General features: G+C 38.3%; 1 protein-coding gene across 2 annotated transcripts in view; it reads right to left on the bottom strand.

The window, feature by feature from the left end:
- The window catches only part of PUS10 (pseudouridylate synthase 10), a 64,593-nt gene extending 38,609 nt beyond the window's left edge, over positions 1-25,984 (bottom strand). The window contains exons 1-4 of one of the 2 annotated variants that reach the window (XM_006778570.2): positions 25,256-25,984; positions 22,451-22,591; positions 19,490-19,753; positions 17,765-17,851 (exon numbers count right to left, since the gene is read on the bottom strand). In XM_006778570.2, coding sequence (XP_006778633.1) covers positions 17,765-17,851; positions 19,490-19,753; positions 22,451-22,576 — 477 coding nt within the window. In that variant the 5' untranslated portion in view covers positions 22,577-22,591; positions 25,256-25,984. The remainder of the gene's footprint in view (positions 1-17,764; positions 17,852-19,489; positions 19,754-22,450; positions 22,592-25,255) is intronic. The other variant, XM_015557936.1, reaches the window with a different exon arrangement.
- Between the last annotated feature and the right edge of the window lie 7 nt (positions 25,985-25,991).

The raw sequence follows: 25,991 nt of genomic DNA, 5'->3' as shown, positions 1-25,991 counted from the left end.
GCTCAGGCTTATTAGTTCTTTATCAGTAACCTTCTTCTCTCCTCTTTTGAGGCAAAATCTGTTCTCAACAGTCACTTCCAGGTGATGCCATCAAGTCTGCAATGTTTCCTGTCATCCTCTGATTATAAAGTAGGGCAGAACTGGAGGTTGCCAAGGGAAACCAGATTACCATGTGTAACATGTAAAATTAAATCAAATCTCTTCAGTACCTGAGATCTGCTAAAGGGTTTCCCCTTCCTAATCCTCTAGGCATGCCAGCAGGTCCCACAGAACTCATCACACAGCAGGGGCTGGAAAACTGAGTCCCAAACAAGTTCCAGGTGCTCAATTATGCAATTTTTACCAAGTGTTAACAATGCCCTGAACCTGCTTCTGCTGAGGAAAAAGAAGTACATTTCTCTCTTTTAGGTCACCAAGATAATCTTAAATTTATAAATCTTCGATTCTTCAGTCAATGGGAAAAATTCATTCTCTAGAGAGCAAGAAATTCAATTCTTCCTCCCCAAAAGAGTCAAATGGCATTAAAGTTATCAAGTTTAATCAAATTTGATAACAAAGGCAGTATATCACCTCCTAAAAACTAAAAAAACCACACAATTTAATCATGGTCTCTGCTTTAACTTTATTAAAGAACTGAGGCTTGGTGTACGAATTCATGCATGGGTGGGATCCCTTGGCCTGGCCAGCGATCAGGGCTGCGGGAGGTTGGCCAAGGGAGAGGGGCCATGGGAGGTTGGCTGGGGTGGAGGGGCCGTGGGAGGTTGGCCTGCCAGCCCTATTGGGGCCGATTGGGGCTAGCAGGCCATGGGAGGTTGGCTGTGGGAGTGCACTGACCACCAGGGGGTAGCTCCTGCATTGAGTGTCTGCCATCTGGTGGTCAGTGTGCATCATAGCAACCAGTTGGCTGGTCGACCGGTCGCTTAGGCTTTTATATATATAGATTTCAAGCAAGTTCTAAATGGGGCAGTTGAATAGCATCCTTGCTAAAGTGCTGTGTACTCTGGACACACACACACACACACACACACACACACACACACACACACACACACCAGGGAAAGTCTATGCCTTTTGAACTTTAGAGTTCTGAGGAAGTGGTTCATCCAGTACCTAATGAGGAGAGTGGATGACGTAGGGCCAGGGACTGAGGCTGATTCAAGCAGAGGTGGCAGGAAGGAAGGACAGAGAGGAGCAGGCATTAAAAATGGCATGTTTGTTGTGCTCTCGTGCAAATCGCTGTGGGCTCCACCCGATGCCCTGTGGCGTCTTATGTTGCAGCCCTGAGTTGGGCAGGCCCAAAAATGGCATGTTTGGGAACTACAATTTAGTAAAATTGGAGTGTAGAGTATGTATATGTGTGCATAAATGGGAGTAGGGAGTTCAATAACAAGAAATTAAACTAGAAAGGTTGTCATATTTTCAGTACCCAATGAGGGCATGAATCCAAAGACTAAATAACATGAGAAATGCCACATTTATGTACCTACAAAATCTCATAGAGGCACAAAGAACCAGCACTGACCTGTAACTCATCAAGTCACAATATAACCACCATATTCACACTGTCTTTCTTTGTGATAGTGTAGTTGAAAGTAAAATATTTCTTATACCAAAATATTTCTTTATCATAGAAAAGGTAGTGTAAAAAAAGGCATATGTTCCAGAAAAATGACAGAATGATTGCTGAAAAAGATAGTCCACTTTTCTCAGATATGTTGCCTATCTGGCCCTTATAGAACCTGAGTCTACAATTCCCAAGGGAAATAACCCCTAAAAGGTTGGTCCTGCTTCTAAATATTGTGTGATCACTTGCAAGGTGGCTTATCTCTCTACATGTTGGTTTCTCAACTATAGCATGAAAGGGCTCTACACTTCATTATTTTGTGGCCACCACTTATGTGGTGAGATCTTTGCTGAGAATACGGAGATGAAAGACCAATCTCTGCCCATAGGGAGCTCATGATGTAGGAGAGAATAAAAGGGAGTAAAATAAAATTTAATAATAATATTGATAAAAATAAAAATACAGAATAGTGGTGACTATGTCAGGGACATATTTAGAGGGAACCTATAAGGCACCCTCAGCTCAGTCCTGTAGGAGAAGTGACACCTAATCTGAGCTTTGAAGGATCAATTACTTAGAATTAACTGGGGAAAGAATGGGGGAAGTATGTTCCAAATACAGAAACTCTATGATGCAAAAACCAGACAGCTTCAGGAGAGTTCTGGGAACTATAAGTCCCTAAAGAGCTAAGGACATGTGGCTGGGGAGTGCAAAGGTACAGAACAACTGTACCTATGCTAAGGGGTTAGATTTTTCACTTAAAGCAATATGGTGCCATGGCAGGATTTTAAGCAATGGAAAGGCATGATCATATTTGTCTTCAGGAATGCTCTCTCTGGTTGCAGTGTCAATTAGAAGAGGAAGATGGGAACTAAGGGAAATGAAGACATGTAGTAAATTAAAGCAATAATTCAAGCAAGAAATAATATATTATGGCAATGCTGGTGGGGATAGAGAAGAGTAGGTAGTTTAGCTATGAAGACACAAACCAAGAAAACTTGGTGACTAGCAGTGATGTAGGTCTTTCGAATTACCATTAATGCCCTTAAAACTCTAGTCTTTTGCCCCAGCCAGGATGGCTCAGTGATTGAGGGTCAATCCATGAACCAAGAGGTCACCGATTCCCAGTCAGGGCACATGCCCAGGTTGTGGGCTCAATCCCCAGTAGGGGGCGTGCAGGAGGCAGCTGATTGACGTTTCTATCTCTCTGTCCCTTTCCCTTCCCTTCTCGCTAAAGTCAATAAAAACATATTTTTAAAGCAATTCTAAAGTCTTTTTAATCTGACACATCTCTTGGACTCTTTATAATAACAAAGACAATACAAAGATAGACTTGTGCCAACAGGGAAATGACAATCGTTGTTTGGGCAACTAGAGGTAGTATTCCTGCTCCCTCTTCTTCCAACACATACACATGCATACATATACACATTTATTTTTCTTGCATACAAATAGCCAGTTGGGAACTAGACTCAATACTGAGGTTCGTAACAATAGATACTCTTCTTCCCTTTTCTCATCCAGCACAACTGCCTAAGATTTCCTTCTCCTCCTTTTCCCCTTCTTCTACCTCCTTCTCCTCCCCACTCTCCAATCTGCTACAACCTTGAACACCTGCCTCACAAAGGACCCACTCCTCTCCGTGTGTCAGGTTTGATGTCAAGTGCGGTGGCAGAAAGAGGAAGGTAAGAAGGGAAGGGAGGCCCACCCGGCGTGGCTCAGTGGTGGAGCATCGACCTATGAACCAGGAGGTGACAGTTCGATTCTTGGTCAGGACACATGCCCAGTTGCAGGCTGGATCCCCAGTGTGGAGCATGCAGGAGGCAATCAATCAATGATTCTCTCTCATCATTGATGTGTGTGTGTGTGTCTCTCTCTCTCCCTTTCCCTTCCTCTCTGAAATCAATAAGAATATTTTTTTAAGAAAAAAAAAGTAAAGCAGAATACACTCCTATTACTCTGCTGGACTGTACCACTAAGCTGAGGTAGACTCTTCCCCTGCATCTCTCACCCCAGAGTCATCTCCAGCATCTCCCTGCCTGAATCCCACTCTTCTTTTCCCCAGAGTCTCCGATATCAGACTGTGTTATAATGGCCAACAGCCTGAGTCTGGGTGTTGCTTTTGACAAATAAAACTTATGTCAGCTATGTACAAAAACCTCTACAAATCTATTATCTTTCCCCACAGAATTGAGAAAAAAAAGAAAATGCAGTGAGACATAAGACCTTCTCACTCCAGCTTCTCCTACTACTGTTGGCAATAAAATCCTTTAGATAGCATTAAAAGATTGAACGCTTATGACAGGTGAGAGGGGAGAAGCAAGGACAAATCAGCAAAGATAGGACAACTCTGCAGGTTCATATCAGGTTGTACAGCCCCACCGACCCAGTTCCAGGAGAATTACTATTTCCAGGTTGTGAATTTTGAGGAGGAGAATTTCTGTTGCACTTCCCAATACTCTAGGTGCTGAGGTTTGCTCTGAAGGATGTGATTGGAAATAATCATGGGAAAATTCTATGGAGATGGGAAGGTGGGGTTGGAGTGGAGGTGGGGGAGAGGGGGAATCAGGAAAAAAAAACAAACAGAACAGCTACAATGAACGAAAGGCTCTGTCTGGGATAGACATAAAGACAGTTAGTGTCCCACGCTAAAGAGGGATAACTTGGCAACTGAATTTCATGTAACTCTAGAGTTAATAATATCAGTGAAGCAAAGACATCTCAACCAAGACTGCTAGCCACAGAGTGTGGCTGAGAGGATACAAATGTATTTCCTCCTCGAATTTGATCTTCAAGAATTAGCATCTTCAGTGAAATGGCAGTAAAGTGAACTTATAGATTCAAGAGACTTCAATGTATTAACTGGCTCAATTTCAATAGCCCTAAATACAAGTTCACTTCAAAATTACTACCAAGAAAAACAGCTCTTAAAAGTAAATTTTAAGTTTTGAAATACCAAGGAGACAAAGTTATTGTTCATTGCTGAGAATCTATTAATTGTTGAAAAAGGCCTGTTCAATAAATAACTCAAGAACTCCATAAAGAGAAATATTTAAAAATTATTCCAAGTTATCAAAGGAAAATTACAAGACTGGAGGCATTCTGTGTGTTGAACTTGATTTACATTGAATATATTCCTCGGGATAAGAATTTATTTATTGAATTTTAATAGAATTTATTGGGGTGACATTGGTTAATAAAATTATAGATTTATTGAATTTTAAAAAATTAATTTTTAGCTATTACTTTTTTAATATACTAAAGGAATTTGTTATTATAAAATCATAAGACTTCTAGCTTCAAGATGGTGAAAAAAAGACATTTCTGCCCACCTCTCCTCTGGAAAATCATCTCAAAATAAGGTGGAGAATGAGAAACAGAAAATAGAAACTCTAACAATAAAACAAGAAAATAATTCATCACCCCTTCTCTCAGTACGCAAAGGCGGATGCGGGACTGGAAAGCAGCTGGTCCCTAAGTGTCAGCAAAGGAAGGTACTTGCCCTCCAAACCCAGCAAAGCTGAGGTCTGGAGGCAGAAGACAACAGAGGGTGAGACATGGGCCAACCAAAAGGAGTGGCTGAAGGCCAGTGGAAGGAATGGACTGACCCCGGGTCACCTCCCGATACCAAGCAGGAGCAGATTTATACTCTGGGAAACTGAACTAGTAGTGTCTGCACGCAGGAGCCTCGGGCAAGAGGATGGCTGGAGTGAAGGCCTCCAAGGAAAACAGGAGGATTCAGTGAGGGTTTGCAGTCTGAACAGAGACCTGCCACCCCCTTCCCTGCTCTGCTCTGGTCTCAGGCAGCCAAGTTTATGCCTCTCTGGTCAAGATATTCTTCTTCGGATAAACTGGGTGGTTTCTGAGGGAAAACTTTCTGATACTTACATATGCTCATTCCATATAAAATCTCAGGTTGCTACCTTTTTTCCCCCACTTCTCATTTTAAAACTTACTCAACTTAGAATAAAAACAAACTTCCTTAAATAAAGAGTATCAGACATCATTCCCCATAAATACAACAGCTAACTTTAGAGGTGTTGTGAGAATGGATTGCTTTGTAAACTAAAAAATGTTACACACACACACACACACACACACCATATATCATGATCTTGCTTTTTAAAGAAAACATTTTCTCCAAATTAATGAATTCTATTATAATTTGAGAAACAGGTTATATGTCAAGCTATTTATATTTGAGTCTTTCTAGGTATCTCAAAGCCCTGCACTGAGAACTTCTAACAAAATCTTCCCAAGTGAACAATAAACTCCTTTGATCTGTTAAGGTTTAGTGTGCCTGCCACCTTTTCTTCCCAGGGACTTGCACAAGTAGTCAGAGCCAGGATGGCAAGGAAGTCACAAAATATCCTACAGAAAACCGGAGGTTTCAAGACGGAAAGAACTGAGTTCAAGTTCTCTTCCTATTTAGCAGCAAGTAATTCGGAACAATGAAGGAAGAATGCTGTTTCTTGTGTAATTAAAAGTTTAATTGAGAAGGTCTACCAAAAAAAGGTTAACTGCTGTCTCTATAACGCTGACTCCCTGTGTATAATTCAAAAGATATATTAAACTACCTCTTGAAGCACAGTTTTTAAAAGGGGGCTTTCCTCAAGCCTTGTCCCTTCCAAACTTTCAGTTCTGGTTTTAGTCTAAATGTTTAAGGAAGGTGATATTTTAAAAATGTTGTTGTGAATTTGAGTATGGAACAGCACCTGCATTGGGCCAGTTTCTAGCTATGAATGCTGATGAACAGGTATGCAAGACATAAAGGCAAGCAATCAAGGCAGATCAAACCCACACACTCAACAACAAAACGCAATGAGACACTGGGATACGGAGAAAGGCAGGGGCCCTTGGACCTTAGATCCTGCCCAGTTTAAATCCTGCCAATATCTTTATTAAGACACCTTAATGAGGAAGGAAGGGAGGGAGGCAGAGGAGAGGGGAGTGGGGGAGGGTGAAAGAGCATGGGGAGAAAGAGATAGAGACAGTGAGAGAGAAAGAAGAAAAAAGGAACCACAGATTCCTAAGAATAACTTGGTGAAGGCCTGTCTCAAGGCAAGATGTAATGACAAAGCTTCAGTGTCTGGGAAATTTCAAGTAAATTTCTAGAGAATGACAGTGTGGTGAGTTATTCATATACAAACACTAATTTGTACAATAAAAATAGAAGCTAGCCCTAACTGGTTTGGCTCAGTGGATAGAGCGTTGGCCTGTGGACTGGAGGGTCCTGGGTTCGATTCCAGTCAAGGGCATGTGCCTTGGTTGCAGGCACATCTCCAGTGGGAGGTGTGCAGGAGGCAGCTGATCGATGTTTCTCTCCCATCGATGTTTCTAGCTCTCTGTCCCTCTCCCTTCCTCTCTGTAAAAAATCAATAAAATACATTTTTTTAAAATAGAAGATAAAACAACTAAACAAATAAGAAAGTCCTAAGGTCATGCAATGTCAAAATGATTATTAAATATCTCAAGAATCTAACGGATAATGAATTTTTTCTACACTTCTCTTCCATCACTACATAACCTTAAAATCTGCAAGCACTGTAAAGATCATAAGTCAGTGAGGCTGGGAGGGCAAAGGAGAAAGCAGACCTTCTGGGTGTGAATCCTATTAAATGCCAAAAAGGAATATAAACCCTACTGCAAATATTTTTTCACATATTTTCTCTTCATGTTCTTCTGTATAATTAGGTTGTAAAATAAAAACTAAATTGATAGATATACATTAGAGTTGCTATAGCACAAAAAATATTTCTAACCTCACATATAAAAAGAACAAGGCTGCATACCTTGATCTGGGTGATTTGTTTAATGTAGTAAATAAAAATAACGTAACAATAGTAAAAATTAAAATGAGACAAATGCAAAAATTATATCTTAAAACTAAACAAAAATATTTGGACTTCTGGGTAAGGAGAGAAGATCAAATGAAGGGATGAACTTTTGCTAATCTTCTAAACCAGCGGTTCTCAACCTGTGGGTCGCCAACCTGTGGGTCGCGACCCCTTTGGGGGTCGAACGACCCTTTCACAGGGGTCGCCTAAGACTGTCAGAAAACACATATATAATTACATATTGTTTTTGTGATTAATCACTATGCTTTAATTATGTTCAATTTGTAACAAGGAAAATACATCCTGCATATCAGATATTTACATTACGATTCATAACAGTAGCAAAATTACAGTTATGAAGTAGCAACGAAAATAATTTTATGGTTGGGGGACACCACAACATGAAGAACTGTATTAGAGGGTCGAGGCATTAGGAAGGTTGAGAACCACTGTTTGAAACCAACAGTAAAGAGATTTGTTAAAAGTGTATAAACTCTTCCAGGATAGGGACAGTGAGAATGTAGGGAACAGCAACGTTTGGAAAGCAAATAGAAGAGTGGTAAAGGACTTAGTAGACCCCCCCAAATAAATTGGAATCCCAAACTGGCAGCAGGACAAACTGATAGGCAATCAGCAAACGTTTGAGTAATAAACAACATGAAGGAATTTGGAAATAGGGGTAGGAGGATCAAAAAAAAAGGAAGATTGACTGAAATCTGTTTGAAAAAGAGGTAGAGCCTTACAGCCCTCCCCCACTCCATGTAGCCAGGTGAATGCCTCTCCCTAACTCCTATAAAGACTATGGAGTCTTTTTCCTGGAGATGGCAAAATAGGGGTCTTTTGCCTGGGGGGGGTCATGAGTTACATTTACTTCAGTGAGTAAAACAAAGACAATAAGATCATGGCACACACCCACCACTGCTGCCCCCGCCTCTGGATCTGGACAGTTCTCTAGATAGGAAATTGCATCTTCTCTGAGGAATGTGGCCTATTCAAGAGGAAAGTCCTAAAGATAATGACAATGGAGACAGTAAAACTGCCTGTCAACCACCCCTCCTTATTCATGCACTCCAGCTTACAATTGCTTCTCGTCCTGTGCTCTTAAATAAGACCGGCCAGCCAAGGGTCAGCAAACAACTGAAGAAGGCCTCTCACATGGGAAAGGCCAAAATAGACTGAAAAAAGCAACTTTAAAAAACTAGAAACAAGAAAAAAACTCATTCTTGGCGGGGAAAGGGGTGTGGGAGATGCAGGAAGAGACTGGACAAAAATCGTGCACCTATGAATAAGGACAGTGGGTGGGGAGTGAGGGCGGAGGGTGGGGCGGGAACTGGGAGGAGGGGAGTTATGGGGGGAAAAAAGAGGAACAAATGTAATAATCTGAACAATAAAGATTTAATTAAAAAATAAAAATAAAAACTCAATAGCAAAACTAGATAGTAATGATGGTTGCACAACATTGTAACAATGCCACTGATTTGGACACTTTAAAATTGTTAACGTGGTAAATTTTATGTATATATATTTAAAAAAAAGGAGCCCTGACCGGTTTAGCCCAGTGGATAGAGCGTCGGCCTGCGGACTCAAGGGTCCCAGGTCCGGTTAAGGGCATGTACCTTGGTTGCGGGCACATCCCCAGTAGGGGGGGTGCAGGAGGCAGCTGATCGATATTTCTCTCATCGGTGTTTCTAACTCTCTATCCCTCTCCCTTACTCTCTGTAAAAAATCAATAAAATATATTTTTTTTAAAAAAAGGAGACAACATGTGGGCCATCTTAATCTTATTTGCAAAATAAGATTTTTTGTAAGATTTTTATAACTTGGGGTTACATCATGAATAAAAATGTTATCCCACAGAAGTGCCCTGAATACATGTCTATATTTTAAAAAAATCTTTTGGAATAGCAGTGTAGCATTCTGCCTGGTTACAATAGGGCATGAGTAAACATGCTCACTTCCTTGATAGGTAGAGGATTTCTGTGATGCCTTCAGAAATACGATCCAAATACGTGCTAAAATTACTATCTCATGGTTTCTAATATGAATTTATAGTGATAATACTAAATGAATATCATATGGTCAATATACATAACACCTTCTCAGAAAATTTAAATCCTAGGTGTGAACTGAATTCTAAACAGAAACCATTTTATACTATGATTCTTAATATAATAAAAGTGCTACCCATGTTAATATCTTTGAATCAATTTCTTATTTCATTCCCTTATGGATACTTCAAGACCACATTTAAGTAAAATCTATTTTATTTTTTCCTTTCTAAGTTAGTTCCCTTCACACCATCGGTGTTTCTAACTCTCTATCCCTCTCCCTTACTCTCTGTAAAAACTCATTGATTTTTTACAGAGAGGAAGGGAGAGAGATAGAGAGTTAGAAACATCGATGAGAGAGAAACATCGATCAGCTGCCTCCTGCACATCCCCAACTGGGGATGTGCCCGCAACCCAGGTACATGCCTTTGACCGGAATCGAACCCGGGACCCCTCAGTCCACAAGCCGACGCTCTATCCACTGAGCCAAACCGGTTTCAGCACTCACAGTAACATTTTAACAACCACTTCATAGATAAACTGAGATTCCACCAGAAAAAAGAATTATGAGTTTCAATCATATCAATACTTCAAAGTATATGAATAGCTTTTAAATTAGTATATAACAAAAATAATACGGCTCTTTAATTTGCCATTTGTATGTATATACAGGGGTGGGCAAAAGTAGGTTTATAGTTATTCAGATAGATAATATAATAATTAATAAAGGGGGGATAAATTGGGATGGAAAGAAACACAGTTGTTAAGCCACTCCTGCCTATCATTTAGTTGGCAGTTTTCTAATCCCAAGTATAAGAATTTACGTTTCTTTCCACTTTGCTTTGGGCGATGGGGGCATGATGCAGTGTGCAGGTGATACTTTATTGAGTTATACACTTGAAACCTGTATGGTTTTATGAACTAATGTCACCCCAATAAATTCAACTTAAAAACTTAAAAGAAAAAGAAAACAAAGATGTTCCATCACACACAAAAATTTGTTACCATGTATGGTGATGGACATTAGCTAGACATACTATGGTGATCATTTTGCAATATAGACATATATTGAGTCATTATGTTGTACACCTAAAATAAATAATGTTGTAATCAACTGTATTTCAGTTTTTTTAAATAAGAAAATAATTAAACATATAAATATGTAATAAGACATCAAAAAAGGATCTGAAGAGTGAGGAAGATTTAGAACAATTGTTTCACAGAAATACTTAAGCTCAATAAATATTTAAATAGATGAATGAATGTAACATTTATACCTAATTAAGTAAATGTAATAAACAGTAAAGCCCTAAAAAAAAAAAGGTGTTTCATACAACCAAAGTAACATTTAAGAGGCGCTATATGCATTAAAAATCAATAGAGTGAGCAAACGCCCACACACTACCCCAGAGGGACCAATAAACGAAACTAATAGTACCATATCGCCCTCTACTGGACTCCACTAGGAAAGATAAACCTAAAAGATTAACAGGGCTTTAAAAACATTTACTTTTTAAAGGACTTAATGGAATGCTCTTTTCCTAGAAATGCAAGTTTAGCCTAAGATCAGATAAGTCTTGGTCATTCAACCTATGGTAATTTTAGTGTGACACTAACTCAGTGTGGTGTAGAAGTTAGGAGGAATCAGTCATGAATATAAGATAATAGAGAAATAACTACTAAAATAAATATTTTTCTTAAAACTATATATGCTCTTGGAGTTGAAAAGGCTGAATAAAGTCTCTGGTCTAATTACATGGTGCATGTCTTCCTGCTATGCTATACATCTGCCAATAGTTGCCCAGCTTTGGCTTCAACATTCTGGTGATAGAAAACTCACCATCCCTGAAAAGTCTCCCCTGATCTGGATAATTCCTTAGGGCTGAAAATTATTTCCCTCCTGATCTTATCTCTGCAGCAGAAAACCCCTCAAATACTTAAAGAGAGCAAATTAATCCCATTAAATCATCTACTCTCTAAATTAAATAACCCAAGTTTCTTCCAGTGGCCCCTTTGTCCAGGTTTCAGATGTCTCCACTATTCTTCTTTATATATATTTTAATTGATTTAGGAGAGGAAGAAAGAGGGAGAGACAGACAGAAACATCAATGATGAGAGAGAATCATTGATTGGTTGCCTCCTGTATACTCCACACTGGGGATGGAGCCCGAAACCCAGGCATGTGCCCTGACTGGGAATGGAACCGTGACCTCCTGTTCATAGGTCGATGCTCAACCACTGAGCCACGCCGGCTGGGCACCTCCACTATTCTGAATGCACTCCTCTGTGTATTCATTTTTTTATTGCTGCTAGAACAAATTACTGTAAACTCAGTAGGTTAAAACAACACAAATTTATTATCTTACCAATGTTTAGGTCAGAAGTCCATCTGGGCTAAAATCAAACTGTCAGCAAGGCTATGTTCCTTTCTGGGGGTTCTAGGCTAGAACCCATTTCCTTGTCATTTTTAGCTTCTAGAGGCCACCCACATCCCTTGGCTCATGCCTCCCTTCCACCATCTTCAAAGTGAGCAACAGTGCATCTCTCTGACCATTCTTCTACAATCACATCTTCCTCTGACCCTAACCCCAGCCAGAAAGGGTTCCTTTAAGGACTCGTCATTCAGTTGAGCCCACCCAGATAATTCAGGTCCTTAATCTTAATTACACCATAAAGTCCCTTTTTATTTTTCACATTTGGTAACATTCACAAATTTGGGGGACTTGGGCTACCACAAAATGCCTTCCCACTTGTCCTTCTTCCTCCTAAAGTAGAGTGTTCCCTCTGAATGTGGCACTCCAGGAATGACCAGCACTGAGTAACACAGGATTGCCACCTTCATCTTTCCAGATCCGATACTTCTAATATCTGGACTAAAATCCAGAGGCTATCTACATCACAGCTCTCATTCTTATCAGGCTATGAACTAAAACCCCTAAGCCTTGTCTATAAACACAGTTTTTAAGCCACTCCTGCCTATCCTTTACTTGGCAGTTTTCTAATCCTAAGTATAAGAATTTATGTTTCTTTCTGTTAAATTTCATTTCATTAGATTTTTCCCTATTCTTGAGATCTTTTTGGATCTCAATTCTAGCATTCAACCTATTTGCTATACACTCAGTTCTTGTCATGCACACCTGTAGTGAGGTGCTCCTATTATGTCATCAATAATAGAAACCACGAACAGGACAGGTATGAAGAGAGTTCGGCAGAACATCAGAAATCTGCCTGAAGTTCCATGGTTCTTACATTTCAGTGTGTACATGAACTGCTGAGAGGTTTCTATGCCCCATCTCTAGAGATTCCGATTTAGGAGGTCTGGGACAAGAACCAGCAATCACAACCTTCCCCCGGTAGGTTTCAGGTGGCTGATCTGCAGAGTACCCGGGCAGAAACACTGTCCAGGTCCACGCCGATCATTAATCAGTTCCTTTTGGGTGTGGTCAGTCAGGCACAATCCACCCTGCCACTTTCAGGTAGCTATCATGAGAAAGAAACCTAGTCAATGACTAGCTGAATTCCAATCACACCAGTGCTACTGTATTTCCCTGCTCTACCAGTCCTGCTACCTGTAAAGGCAGAAATGTTGCAGACTTGATTTGTTCTTAGCAGACCTGTTTGATGTGTTGACATCAAGTTTGCCTTATTTCTCAGTGCCCATCATTTATTCTTTAGTTCCTGATCTAGAATCTTGCCAGAATTTTAGGATCAAGCTCACCAGCTAGTGCGTAACAGAACCACCTTTCTTCACCTTTAGAAAATTGAAACTGCCCTTACCTGCCTCCAGTCATTTGGAAAATCTGTTATCTTTGAAGAGCTCTCAAAGATCATGGACCGCTGTAAGTTCTTTCTGAATCTATCTTGGAATGTAATTCATCCAGGCTCAAATACTTGAACCCATTTAGAGAAGCTTCGCCATTAGAGTTTTCATTCTTCCCTACCAATGGTCATGCTACCCTTTTCAGAGGAAGATTTTTCTTGACAGAAAGGACAGAAGCAAAATAGGATTTTCAGAGTTCTGCCTTCTCAATGTCATCCATCAGCAGCATACCTTCAGTTCCTAACAGCAAATCAATCCCCCTTTCATCCTTTTCTTGCTCTAAACATAACTTTGAGTACCCCAAGTCTTCCTTAGCAATTCTTGGAAGTCTCTACTCAGGAAGATTTTATCTTTTAGTTGCTATTCTTATAAATCTAAACCTCTTCTTACATTTGCATTAATTTGACTTTACCTTCCTCTCTCTTTTTGAAACTGATCCTGAATTGGCAAAAAATTTAGCTGTTGGAGTTGAATAATACATACATAGGGGTTATTAGGCATGTCTTACTACTTTTGAAATTATCCAAAATAAAAAGTCAAATAAGTATATCTAAATATATAAATACAAATTAAATACAAATGTTTATGTAAACATTTGAGGAAAAGGGGAGAGGGAGAGAAAAAAAAAGAGAGGGAGGAAGGTATTCCCCATTTCCTTTTTTACTGGAATATGTTTTTATCCCTAAACTGCCTTTTATTGGTTAGGATAATTTGGTTTTAATTAAAGTCTCAATGGCACTTCCTCTGTACCTCCCAATCCTTTTCATTTATCTTCCAGGCAAGATTCCCATGCCATTTTTCTTCGACTGCTTGAAATCCATCTAGCAAAAGTCTAGGATATACTCTAATTATGTTTGTTTCTCTCTTCCTATCAGGAACACAAATCTTAAAAGGTTGTCCATTTTCATTTCAACTACATTAGTTTCACCATCATTCTTTAGGAACGTGGTTCTCAAAGTGTGGTTCTTGTACCAGCAACAGCAACATCATCCATGAACTTTTTAGGAACCAGAGTCATGGGTCCCACTGACCTGTTGTATCAGAATACCTGGAGATGGGGCCTAGAAAACTCTCCAAATGAGTCCTATCACATTAAAGTTTGAGAACCACTACTTTAGGAGAAGTAACTGTTCCCATTCAAAAGCTGTCAGACGCTGTGCTTTTAGCAAACGTGATTTCCATCAAGTGCCTAAATACTGGGAGTTCCTCATGCTACTGTATACATTAACCTGTGTGCCCATTTTATGTACGCAACTCATCACCTCTTCCTTAGGCCAATGGGCATACAGCACACTTCCACTTCTGCATCTATCCCATTTCTCTCTTGCTTTAAATTCTCCTCTAAATAGTGTTTAGCATCCTTCCACTCAAAAGATCTCAATGTAGATATAATTTCTTGGCATAGCACACTATTATATCTCTCCCTTTAAGATATCTGAATTGTTACATTCAAGTGGTAAGCCAAAATCCAGAAAGTCACCAAAACAGTCATGAGATATTTATTCTTCTCCCTTATTATCTCAACTTTACATTGTCATTCATATTTTGTATAAAGGTATTATACAAATATCTTTTGTAGAAGGTACCGAAGCTCCTAAGTATAACATCAAGCTAGTTTCCATATCTGTCTTTTGTGACTCTCTGGATACTGCCTCCATTTATTTCTGCTTACCATGTCTTACTGTATGTCTAACAAGTTTCATCAATTAATCTGCTTGTTTTTCTCCTCTTCAGTAGTATTTAGCCTAAAACTGTCCTAACCAGACCAGCTGGTTCCTAGGAACACACCCACAGGAGAAGTACTCCATCCCTCCTTCCATTCTCCTAAACTCAATGAAAGATGATGATAATTATACTAACTGCAAGCTTTCTTCCTAGGCTCTTAAGTTAGTGCTTCTATGATGATACGTAAAAACTATAGCTATAGCCAGAAAGGCATTGGGAGGGCCAGGAATATAGAAATTAACACAAATTATAGTCAAGAATAGTCTGAAGATGTGTACTTTTTAAAAATAGGAATGTGTAACAAATAAGTTGGTATGAAAAAGCAATTTATATCCAGTCTGGCCCAGAACATACCTCAACACCAAAGAAGTAATAAAAGACAGCAATAAAGGAAACTAACAAAACATAATGATAAAAGAAAATCACAAAGTGAAACATAAGCACAATTTGCTAAGGAACTCTTGGTTGTGAAAATAGTAAGATGCATATAAAATTGCATACTTTTGAATAATGATTATTCTTAAGAAATGAATGAGGAAAAATAGACTACTCATTAACAAAGAAGAAAACAATGAGTCACAACACACTAATCTGTGGAAAGTAATAATTCCCCAGTAATAGGAATAGTCACATTATTTCTGCTAAATAGTTTAGTGGTTAAAATCTCTTACAAAGAGTAAATAGAGTGTAAGCAGAATAATTCTATTTTTTAAATGGCATCTTCTATTTCTGACATGGACTATAAATACTTCATAAGTAGTCAGTAAATATTAAATCAAAATTGTTAAAATCACCTGGCTGGGAGTGGCTCAATGGTTGAGTATCAACCTATGAACCAGGAGGACATGATTCGATTCCAGTCAGGGCACATGCCCAAGTTGCGGGCTCCAACTCCAGTAGGGGTGTGCAGGAGGCAGCCAATAATAATTCTCTCTCATCACTGATGTTTCTATTTCTCTTTCCTTCTTCTCTCCTTTCTGAAGTCAATGAAAAATTTTTTAAAGAAAATATATTTACAGTATTTATTGAAAAAACCTGTGCAGAGCTCTGGCCAGAGTGGCTCAATGGTTAGAGCGTCAGCCTGCACACCAAAGGGTCTTGAATTCGATTCCCAGTCAAGGGCACAAACCCGGGTTGCGGGTTCGCCCCTCCATCCTTCCTCCATCCCTCTCTCTCTAAAAAAACAAACAAACAACAAAACCTTTGTATAAGTGGGCCCACGCAGTTCAAACCTTTGTTGTTCAGGGTCAACTGTATTTCTTATTCCTATTTTTGTTACTCAAATACTTCAACTTCTTGTGAGTCATATAGCTTTTGAAGTCTGTTTCTCTCTACCAAAACTGAACCTTGGAGATAACCTATCTGTGAGAAATGCTTTGATGATTGACTAGAAAATGACTTTAAGTGTTTATAAACCTCAGTATATCATCATCCCCTTTATCCTTCCATTTGCTCAGTTATCTTGTCATCAACAGAGGTACTACTTAAAAGCATCTACTCTTTCATGTCTCAGCTCCTACCTATCATTGAACAAGTTTTAAATCAATTTTCAGCCTTTTAGGGGCTAATAAACATTCTCACCCAAAGAAAGTGACAATGTAAGATGTAATGTTCTGATGATGCTTTGGGATTCTTAACAAAAAAACACCTTATACATAAAATAAATGGATATGTTTAGAACTCATTGTTGTAATTTGAGATTACAGAGGCCATTCTCCCTATACTTCATATAACAGTATTAACAAAAATAGTTCTATGTTTTCATGTCAGTTTTGACACACAAGAATATTACAGTAATTACTATTATTATGTGAGGTTTTCGCTAACAAAGGAAAAATGTTAAATGAAATATGGTTATTTCCCTTTTTACCACTGACTAAAAGAGGTGCTACCATTTTATATAAGAAAATAAGAAAGTTCATCATAATTGAAATAACCCTATCCTAGGACCATTATAAAATGCACACTTCTGACACACACACACACACACACACACACACTCACTCAAGTCTCTGGATTCCTGGTCAATTATCTTTCTCTGACCACAGAGCTAAAACTCAATGAATGTCTTCTCCTGAATAAGGACTTTTTTTTATTTTTAAAAAAAATATTTTTATTGATTTCAGAGAGGAAGAGAGAGGGAGAGATAGAAACATCAATGATGAGAGAGAATCATTGATCAACTGCCTCCTGCATGCCCCCTACTGGGAATCGAGTATGTGCCCTTGACTGGAATCGAATCCGGATCCTTCAGTCCGCAGGCTGACGCTCTATCCACTGAGCCAAACCAGCAAGGGCTGAATGAAGACCTTTTAAAAAGATAGCAGTGCTGCCTGCCCAGTGTCACTAAGTTGGTTGAGGATGGTCCTATGCACCAGGTCCCAGGTTCGATTCCTAGACAGGGCACATGCCCAGTTTGCTCGATCCCTAGTACGGGGTGCGCAGGAGGCAGTCAATGGAATGTTTCTATCTCTCCCCCTTCTTTTCTCTCTCTTAAATCAATAAAAACATATTTTTAAAATTAAATAAAAATAAAAACAAAAAAATGGCAGTTCTGTGACAAATACATGAATCTGAACCAATAATTCCTTTTTTCATCCATTCACTCAATATTTTTAAACAGCTATAATAATGTAATGCTTTCAATCATTCAATAAGTACACAAAATGTAAAAAATGTAATATGGTAAGGAATATTTCTACATTCATATTTTTTGAGAAATTCCCAGCATGCATTTCACATGCAGTTTCGTGTGTATAAATGACCTTACCTCTCTTACAGATAGCTGTGGTGGGAAGGAGACTGAAAACACTAAGTTAGTGAATTCAAATCCAGAGGCCTCTACCTTTTGGCACACCTGAAAAAGTATTACATAAAAATTACTTTATTGCATAAAAGAGTATTATATAAATTCCCAGGAGTTGTTAAAAATTGTATACAAATCTTCATAGCATAGATTTTTGGAACAGGAAATGACACTGCAAAACTTCTAAACTTTCACCTTTGAGTAGGGAATTCTCATAAACATCATGAAATCAAATATTTGCTGACTATGACCCTGAAGACTGACAATACCGAAACAGCAAGGACTCACCTGCAGAACAATCTGCTGAATGTCAAAATAGTTTTCTATTAGGTTACCTCATCATTTAAAAAAGGTCTTAAACAAAGTAAAGCTGAATATGGCACTCCTGAGAGCTGGGAATTAAAGCCAGTCCTACATTTAAACATGCACCTCCCACAAGGCTGTAACACTTGTCTTTTCTAGACACTAATAGGTATGACTAACAAAGAACTTTTCTCTAGCTTCTTACGTTAAAATAGCAAAGGGAAAACTGCTATTTATTTTTTTTCAATTGAATAGCACTCATGACTGACATACATAAAGGGATATATGTTTCATTTTCAGATATCATGTTGATAAAAAGGTAATTGGAGATAAAAAGGTGTTCATTATTTGAAATAAATTAAGGAAGCGTTTTAATAATACATTGGTGTGAAACACATTGAAATGAATGGCATTGTTCCTGTAGATACAAGAATTCCAGGTCTCAGAGGAGCACAAGAATCAAGTCAAAGATTTGAAATACAAAGAAGCAAAAAACTCCCAACCGGAAAAGCAAAATGAAAAAAGAATCCAAAAATACGAAGATAGTGTAAGAAGCCTCTGGGACAGCTTCAAGCGTACCAACATCAGAATTATAGGGGTGTCAGAAGATGAGAGAGAGAAACATATTGAAAACCTATTTGAAGAAATAATGACAGAAAACTTCCCCTACCTGGTGAAAGAAATACACTTACAAAGCCAGGAAGCATGGAGAACCGCAAACAAAAGGAATCCAAAGAGGAACACACCAAGACACATCATAATTAAAATGACAAGCGCAAAAGACAAAGATAGCAAGAAGAAAAAGGTAAAGATACAAATTATGAACAACAAATACACATCTATCAACAAGTGAATCTAAAAATCAAGTGAATACATAATCTGATGAACAGTATGAACTGGTGATTGTAATAGAATCAGGAACATAGAAAGGGAATGGACTGACTATTCTTGGGGGGAAAGGGGTGTGGGGGTGTGAGAAGAGATTGGACAATAATCTATTGGATGAGGACAGTGGGTGGGGAGTGAGGGCAGAGGGTGGGGTGGGAACTGGGTGGAGGGGAGTTATGGTGGGGAAAAAGAGTAACTAATGTAATAATCTGAACAATAAAGATTTAATTGGGGAAAAAAAAAAGAATTCCAGGTCTGCTCTGGCCAGGTGGCTCAGTTGATTGGAGTGTCATCCCGTACACCAAAAGGTTGAGAGTTCGATTCCCAGTCAGGGTACATATGCGAGGCAATTAATCAGTGAATCTCTCTCACATTGATGTCTCTCTCTTTCTCTTTCACTTCCTATCTCTCTAAAATCAATAAAAAAAAGAATTCTAGGTTTAAAACTAAAAATCTCTATGTAAGTGCACATATAATAACAGAAGACAGATTAGTTACCTTTTTAATGAACTCTTTTTCACAGAATTCCTGAAGAATTCCTAGGCATACATTACATACATTTGGACTGGAGCTCTTAGAAGCAATGCTTCCACCTTCAATAACGGACACCCTTCCCTCTCCATTTTGACTCTGATTATCAGTCCCATCAATCCCATCTTCCAGTTCATGGAGTCGAATTTTCTTGGGAGGTGGGTTTGGAACTTCCAAAATTAATTCACCTTTTTCAGTTTTCAGAAATTTCTGTAGTTCATTGAGCAACTCCTAGAAAGTTAATTTTTAACAAAACACAATAAAAGTAATAACTCTAAGGGTAAGATGAAGCATGAAAACAGGAGTGAATATTATGATATATCACAAACTTGCCCAGTGTTGATTTATATTCAATCTAGAGCTATGAATTAATTTTATTAGCCAACATCGGCTTTCTGGGGAATTTAAAAGAGGCTTAACTAACTCCTATGATAAATGTGTGAATATTTTTTCAAAAGAGTTTCATATATCAGAGAAGCTAAATCTGAGGCAGAAAGGCTCCATTAAGATATTAACTAATTAATTAGTGCACTGGGCATGTAGTTCTGTTGTGGGGTCATTCACTCATTCACTTGCTAATTAAAAAAAGAAACCACTTTTCATTTCCAATTTTTAACTAATAGAAATACAAATGGACTTTCCATTATTGCTTTCCATTATTGGTTATGTAATAACCTCACAATCACTAAAAAGTCATATGTATAATATTTAATATGAAGTCTGAAAAATTAGAGAGAAATTAGGGGTCTACTAAGTAAAAGTAAGTTCAAGACAACTTACTAAATAAAGGTAAACAGATGCTGCAAATGCTGAGATTTGGCACCATAATTACAAACCATTTATATGTGCTAATTGAAAGCGGCCCTCTACTACATTCTGGTTTGCCTACTTTTTGTTACCTTTTGTATTAGAATGTTAAAAGTGGCATTCCTTTGAAACCATTCTCATATTTCAGACATTCTACTCATCCAAATACTCAGAAGACTTTTCCTCAATTTTGTTTAAATTAAACAGGCTTTTTTTTCAGTTGTTGAATAAATATCCTTTTAAATTCACTCAGATTACAATTTACTGACTGTAAAGGGAAAAGTCTTTGACTCAAACAAATTTAATTCATTTTATTAAGACATTAGCTCTCCTATTTTATCAACAGAGAAATACTCATATATACATACACATACAGGTATATTATGACCCCCACAAATGTTTATTATTACCTAAGATCTACAATGTTGGTATAACACAGTACATATATATATATATATGTGTGTGTGTATATGTACATATATAATTATATGAATAGAACAGGTCAAAATTTAAGTACATTTTTTAAAAAGTCTTCAAATATTTACATATTTACACAAAATGATACAAACAAAAGTTAGTAACACTAAGTGTCTTAATATGTTTTAAATCTTAACAACATATGCATAGCATACTAGATTATAGGGTCTTTTAAAATGTGTAAGAGAAGTTACACAGAACCAGTTTTGTTACTTTATAGTCATTGTGTGTATAAATAAATATACACATATATTAATCATCATAGCATATGTACCATTTCCAGTTTTCAAAGTGCTTTCACATACTTTATTAGATATTGTCCCTTAAAATCCTGTGAGGTGGATGTTATCATCATTCCCAATTACAGAGAAGAAAACTGAAGAAGGAAAGTTGTGGAACTGGGATTCAAATCCATGTCTTTCAGCTCCAAATTCTAGGCTTTGGGTTCAGAGAGACAGTTCATATCCTAGCTTGCTCACTTAATAGCTGTGTAACTTTGGGCAGGTTGCTTAACCTCTCTTTGCCTCAGTTCTTCATCTGAAAATAGAGACAATCATAGTATGTACTTACCTAATAGGTTAGTATGAGAGTTACATGAAGGTTGAAATATAATAATGCTATATGAATATTAGATATAATTATTATTTTAAAATAATAGAAACAATTAATACATAGGAAAAATGACTGCTATTGCTGACTCCTGGGAAATTTTTTAAAATTATAAGAAACTGAGTGTTCATGTATATGAATCTCTGTGTGTGTTTGTTTGTTTATACTGTTTGTATAGTTATATATTTACATATATATAGTTACTATCTGCCTCTGAAAAGAATATCACTATTAGAATCAAATATATTTCACAAAATGTTATATATTTTATGTGAAAGGATTCTATTAAATGTCAAAGATCTCTGTATATTACTTTTGTTGTTATTAATAGTAAATAATTAATGATTTTAATGGAATTTCTTTCTAGAGGGTTGCAAATACTATTTGTGAATAAAATGATAAAATAGAAAACAGAAAAAAAATGCAAACGAATCCACAATGCTTTCACTTAATAGTAATGGCGAACCTTTTGAGCTCGGCGTGTCAGCATTTTGAACAACCCTAAATTAACTCTGGTGCCGTGTCACATATAGAAATTTTTTGATATTTGCAACCATAGTAAAACAAAGGCTTGTATTTTTAATATTTATTTTATATATTTAAATGCCATTTAACAAAGAAAAATCAACCAAAAAAAATGAGTTCGTGTGTCACCTCTGACATGCGTGTCATAGGTTCGCCATCACTGAGTTAAGAACTACCACCCCCTCCTGTTACAACTTCCTAATATCTGGTAAGAAGCACTATTTTGTGATAGTCTGTCTAGATACTCTTTAGGAAGGGTCTATACAAACATTAAATGCACCAGGGAATTGCTCCACAAAGATCCCACTATATTAAATGTCAGATTAATCACTTAAAAAGAAACTTACATTTTTATGATAATGTAAATTCTAAAATTAGTGTTACCAGTAATTATTTTATTATAGTGTTTTTAAATTTAACGTAGAGTTATGGATAGATACTTGCCCTCAAATATACACGTATTATTTTAAAACTAGAGAAAACTTCTTAACTTAAAAAAAAAGAAAATACCTCGTAAGAAAGTTTGTAAGGTGCATGAAAATCCACACCACAGAATCTGAAGATACATCTTGGACATGTACCAGTATTGAACAACAACTGGGCCACATGCCTGTTTTCCTCAGTCAGCGGAAACATACTGAGTGTCTATAACTACAAAGAAACAAAAAGTAAAACTAATGAGCATCTTTTGTGTTTTACTTTCACAGACAAATGACTCATCATCTTTAAAGATAAAAACTAACTTTTATTTGAAAAACACTATTTTGTATTCCCCAATAATGACCTTTTCATTATATGCATAATGAAACATACACTTGAAAGAAATTTAATAGATGAATCAGGTAAGTTTCTAATTGTCAAGGGATTAGTTTAGTATTCTGGATTATGATAAAATATATCAGTATACCTCAATCAATCAAAAAAATAAGAAGAATGGTTGTCTCTGAAAAAGGTGATGAAAACAAGAGCAGAAAGTAAAAATTTGATTTTATTTTGTACCATTCAGTGTCGTTTGAGAATACAGAATAATAAATTCAATAAACTTTTCATATTAGAAATTAAAAATGAGTTTGCTAGAAAAAACTTACCAGATAGGTTTACATTATATAATACTTGACTAACCTTAATGAAAGTTAAGCAGTCAAACATTTAAAACAAATTAATGGGTGGATCCAAAAATATCAATTTTACTTTGATGATATAACTAAATAGACAACTAACTATTATCAAAATAAGAAAAATTTGTTTATTTCATGCACAAGTAAAACCTCCAACAAAAGCAAATGAAATGCAAATATTTTAGAGTAATTACTGTCTGGAACAATTTGCTACCTTTTGCAATTTGAATAAATTCACTTAGAAACAAATACTAGAGAACAGAGGAAATCCAATATAATTCTCATGTTGCCAGGAAGGAGGGGTGGTAAATTACCTAATCATTCTGTTTGGCAAAAATGGTCTTCTGATTAATGAGTCAGTCCATATTACTTTAAAATGAGGAACTAGCAAAGGGATTAATTGCATGGCAATGTTGTGGTATGGTGTAACTCTGGTCACACAGGTAAAAGGCAGGGGCACCTTTTAATTTGTGGTTCCATAAAGCAAATGAACTTGTTAAAAATATGTGAGAGGGTGAAGCTCTTACCAACTGCTTACTATAAAGATGTGCTTCTTAGAATACGTTTGTGTTTTTCAACCCTTTAAATGCACTACTTCCTTCCAAGCTTCTAAATGTCTGTGGCCACTTACCAAGAGTGGAGCCTTGACACAAAATAATGACTGCACTCCCCTCACCAAGAAACTGTTTCTGTCTCACCCCTTATGTCATCTTTTCTCCTCCTTTCCATTAGTTAAGGTAAAGGATATAATTTAATTCATAATTACCTTTAACTCAGAGAAACAAATAACCCTTCTTCCCCAATAAAGTCTAGGAGTAAGTGCTTAAAAAGGACACTTTGTATCAAAGATCACCCTGGGGACTTAAGTTAAATAATTTCAATAAAATGTTTCTTTTCTTTCCTTTGACTTAAAAACAATGTTTATTTCTCCAACAGGTTCCTAGAAAATAAAGATATCATGCAACGTGAATTAATGATACAATATCATCTCTTTGCTCTGAGAAATTCCCATACCTACTGGGAATTAGGAGACCTGTGCTGAGTAATTTGAAGGGGTCTTAAAACCAAGCAAAACCCTCTTGAGTGTGTCATTAATTGAATGGATTTACAATCCTCCCAAATCATTTTCACCTAGCAACAATCTAGCGCAGTGGTTCTCAACCCGCCTAATGCCGCGACCCTTTAATACAGTTCCTCATGTTGTGGTGACTCCCAACCATAAAATTATTTTCATTGCTACTTCATAACTGTGATTTTGTTACTGTTATGAATCGTAATGTAAATATCTGATATACAGGATGTATTTTCATTGTTACAAATTGAACATAATTAAAGTATGGTGATTAATCACAAAAACAATATGTAATTATATATGTGTTTTCCGATGGTCTTAGGCGACCCCTGTGAAAGGGTCGTTGAACGGTCGCGACCCACAGGTTGAGAACCGCTGATCTAACCCCTTCTTGAGCACGTGAACATTAAAAGGAGGAAATACGTTCTGCCTTAAATTTGACTGTTGCGTCTTATTGTACAGCGTCGAAATGACAGGACTTCATAAGACATGAGAAATCAGTTGTCCCAAAAGAGGTTTATCTTTGAGCAAGATAAAGCAAGCCGTGAGAAATGTATCCCACCCAGCAAGGTTTTCATTGTTGCTACCTTGGTGAAGATGTTTGCTTTCGTTTACGTTTACCTTTACGTGTTTACTTTACAGAAAGAACCGGAACAAGTCATTGCAACAGAGCCTCCTCCCACGTGTCAGGATCCCCAAGGGGACCGAGTCCCTTCTCCACAAACCAAGGTTCACCAACCCAGTCTATGGTAACCCGGTCAACTGGGGGAGAGGAGGAACTTTCTTTCCACCTCTCGGAATATTACAGAAACCATTCACTGCAAATAGGGAAGGGGCAGGGCAAGTGAAAAAGCACCGACATGACCAGGCTGTCTCACATCCTGTGATCTTTCTAAAAACTCATTGCAAGCTGAAGGGTGTCATTTGTCTCGTGGGGGTGAGGGTGGGGTTGTGGATTTCTAAATAGGGAGGCTCTACCGATGCACTCAGCTGTGCAATCACCCCTACATCCAAGATCTATCTAACCTTGAGGGTCTTTTTTGGCCAAACAAGACCTTCACCACCACCCCATCCCACCACCACCCTACCCCCGCTTCGGTCAAGTCCAAGAAACTTCCCACTCACCCCTCCTCGCTAGCAAAGCGGCTGCAGCAGGGAGGAGACGATCCCCTCCATCCGCACCTCTCCGGCACCCAGATGGCACGCCCTCACCTCGGACCTCCCAGCCTCACCTTCTCCCACGGAGCCAGAGCCTGAGATTTAACCCCTGCCGGCCCTCAGAGGGAGCGGGGAAGACTAAAGACAGCGCACCCATGCGTCTAGCAATTCTGTTCCCCGAGGAAACGAGAGCTTTAGGACGAAAGTACCAGCCCCCCTCTCGGGAGGACTGACTGCGCTATATCCCCTGCTTGTTTGCAGAAAAATCAGTGAAACTGTCTGGACTGCCGCCACACACACACTCCGCCTCTCCCACGGGTAGGGGAGTGCGGGGGACAGAAGTCCACGCCTGAGCGGGTCTAGCCTCAGAGAAGCTGCCGAGGGACTCCGGACCCCTAAGACATTATAGCCGCTGCCAGAAATGTCGATGAGCCCTTGACTTTATCAGGAGGTTTAGAAAGGAAATTCTTTCTTTGGAAAATAAAAAGAGAGCCTCTTTCTCTCTCATGGGTTAGTGGCATCCTCCTATCTTCCTGTTCCAGCTGGCAAAGCCCCACACGCCACGTGCTGGCCGCACGGGTGGACGGGGTGGATGGCTCGGCGCTCTGCCCATCATGCCTGGTGCGCGAGCTGTGGGTGCCCGGGGCCGGGGAGGCCCAGCGCTCAGCCGCCTCGGAGCGCAGCGCAGCGCAGCGCAGGCGGG

This window comes from Myotis davidii, unplaced genomic scaffold, assembly GCF_000327345.1.
Source record: "Myotis davidii unplaced genomic scaffold, ASM32734v1 scaffold6, whole genome shotgun sequence".
Lineage (NCBI taxonomy): Eukaryota > Metazoa > Chordata > Mammalia > Chiroptera > Vespertilionidae > Myotis > Myotis davidii.
Note: the sequence above shows the minus strand (reverse complement) of the source record. Positions and strands in the feature narration are given on the sequence as shown.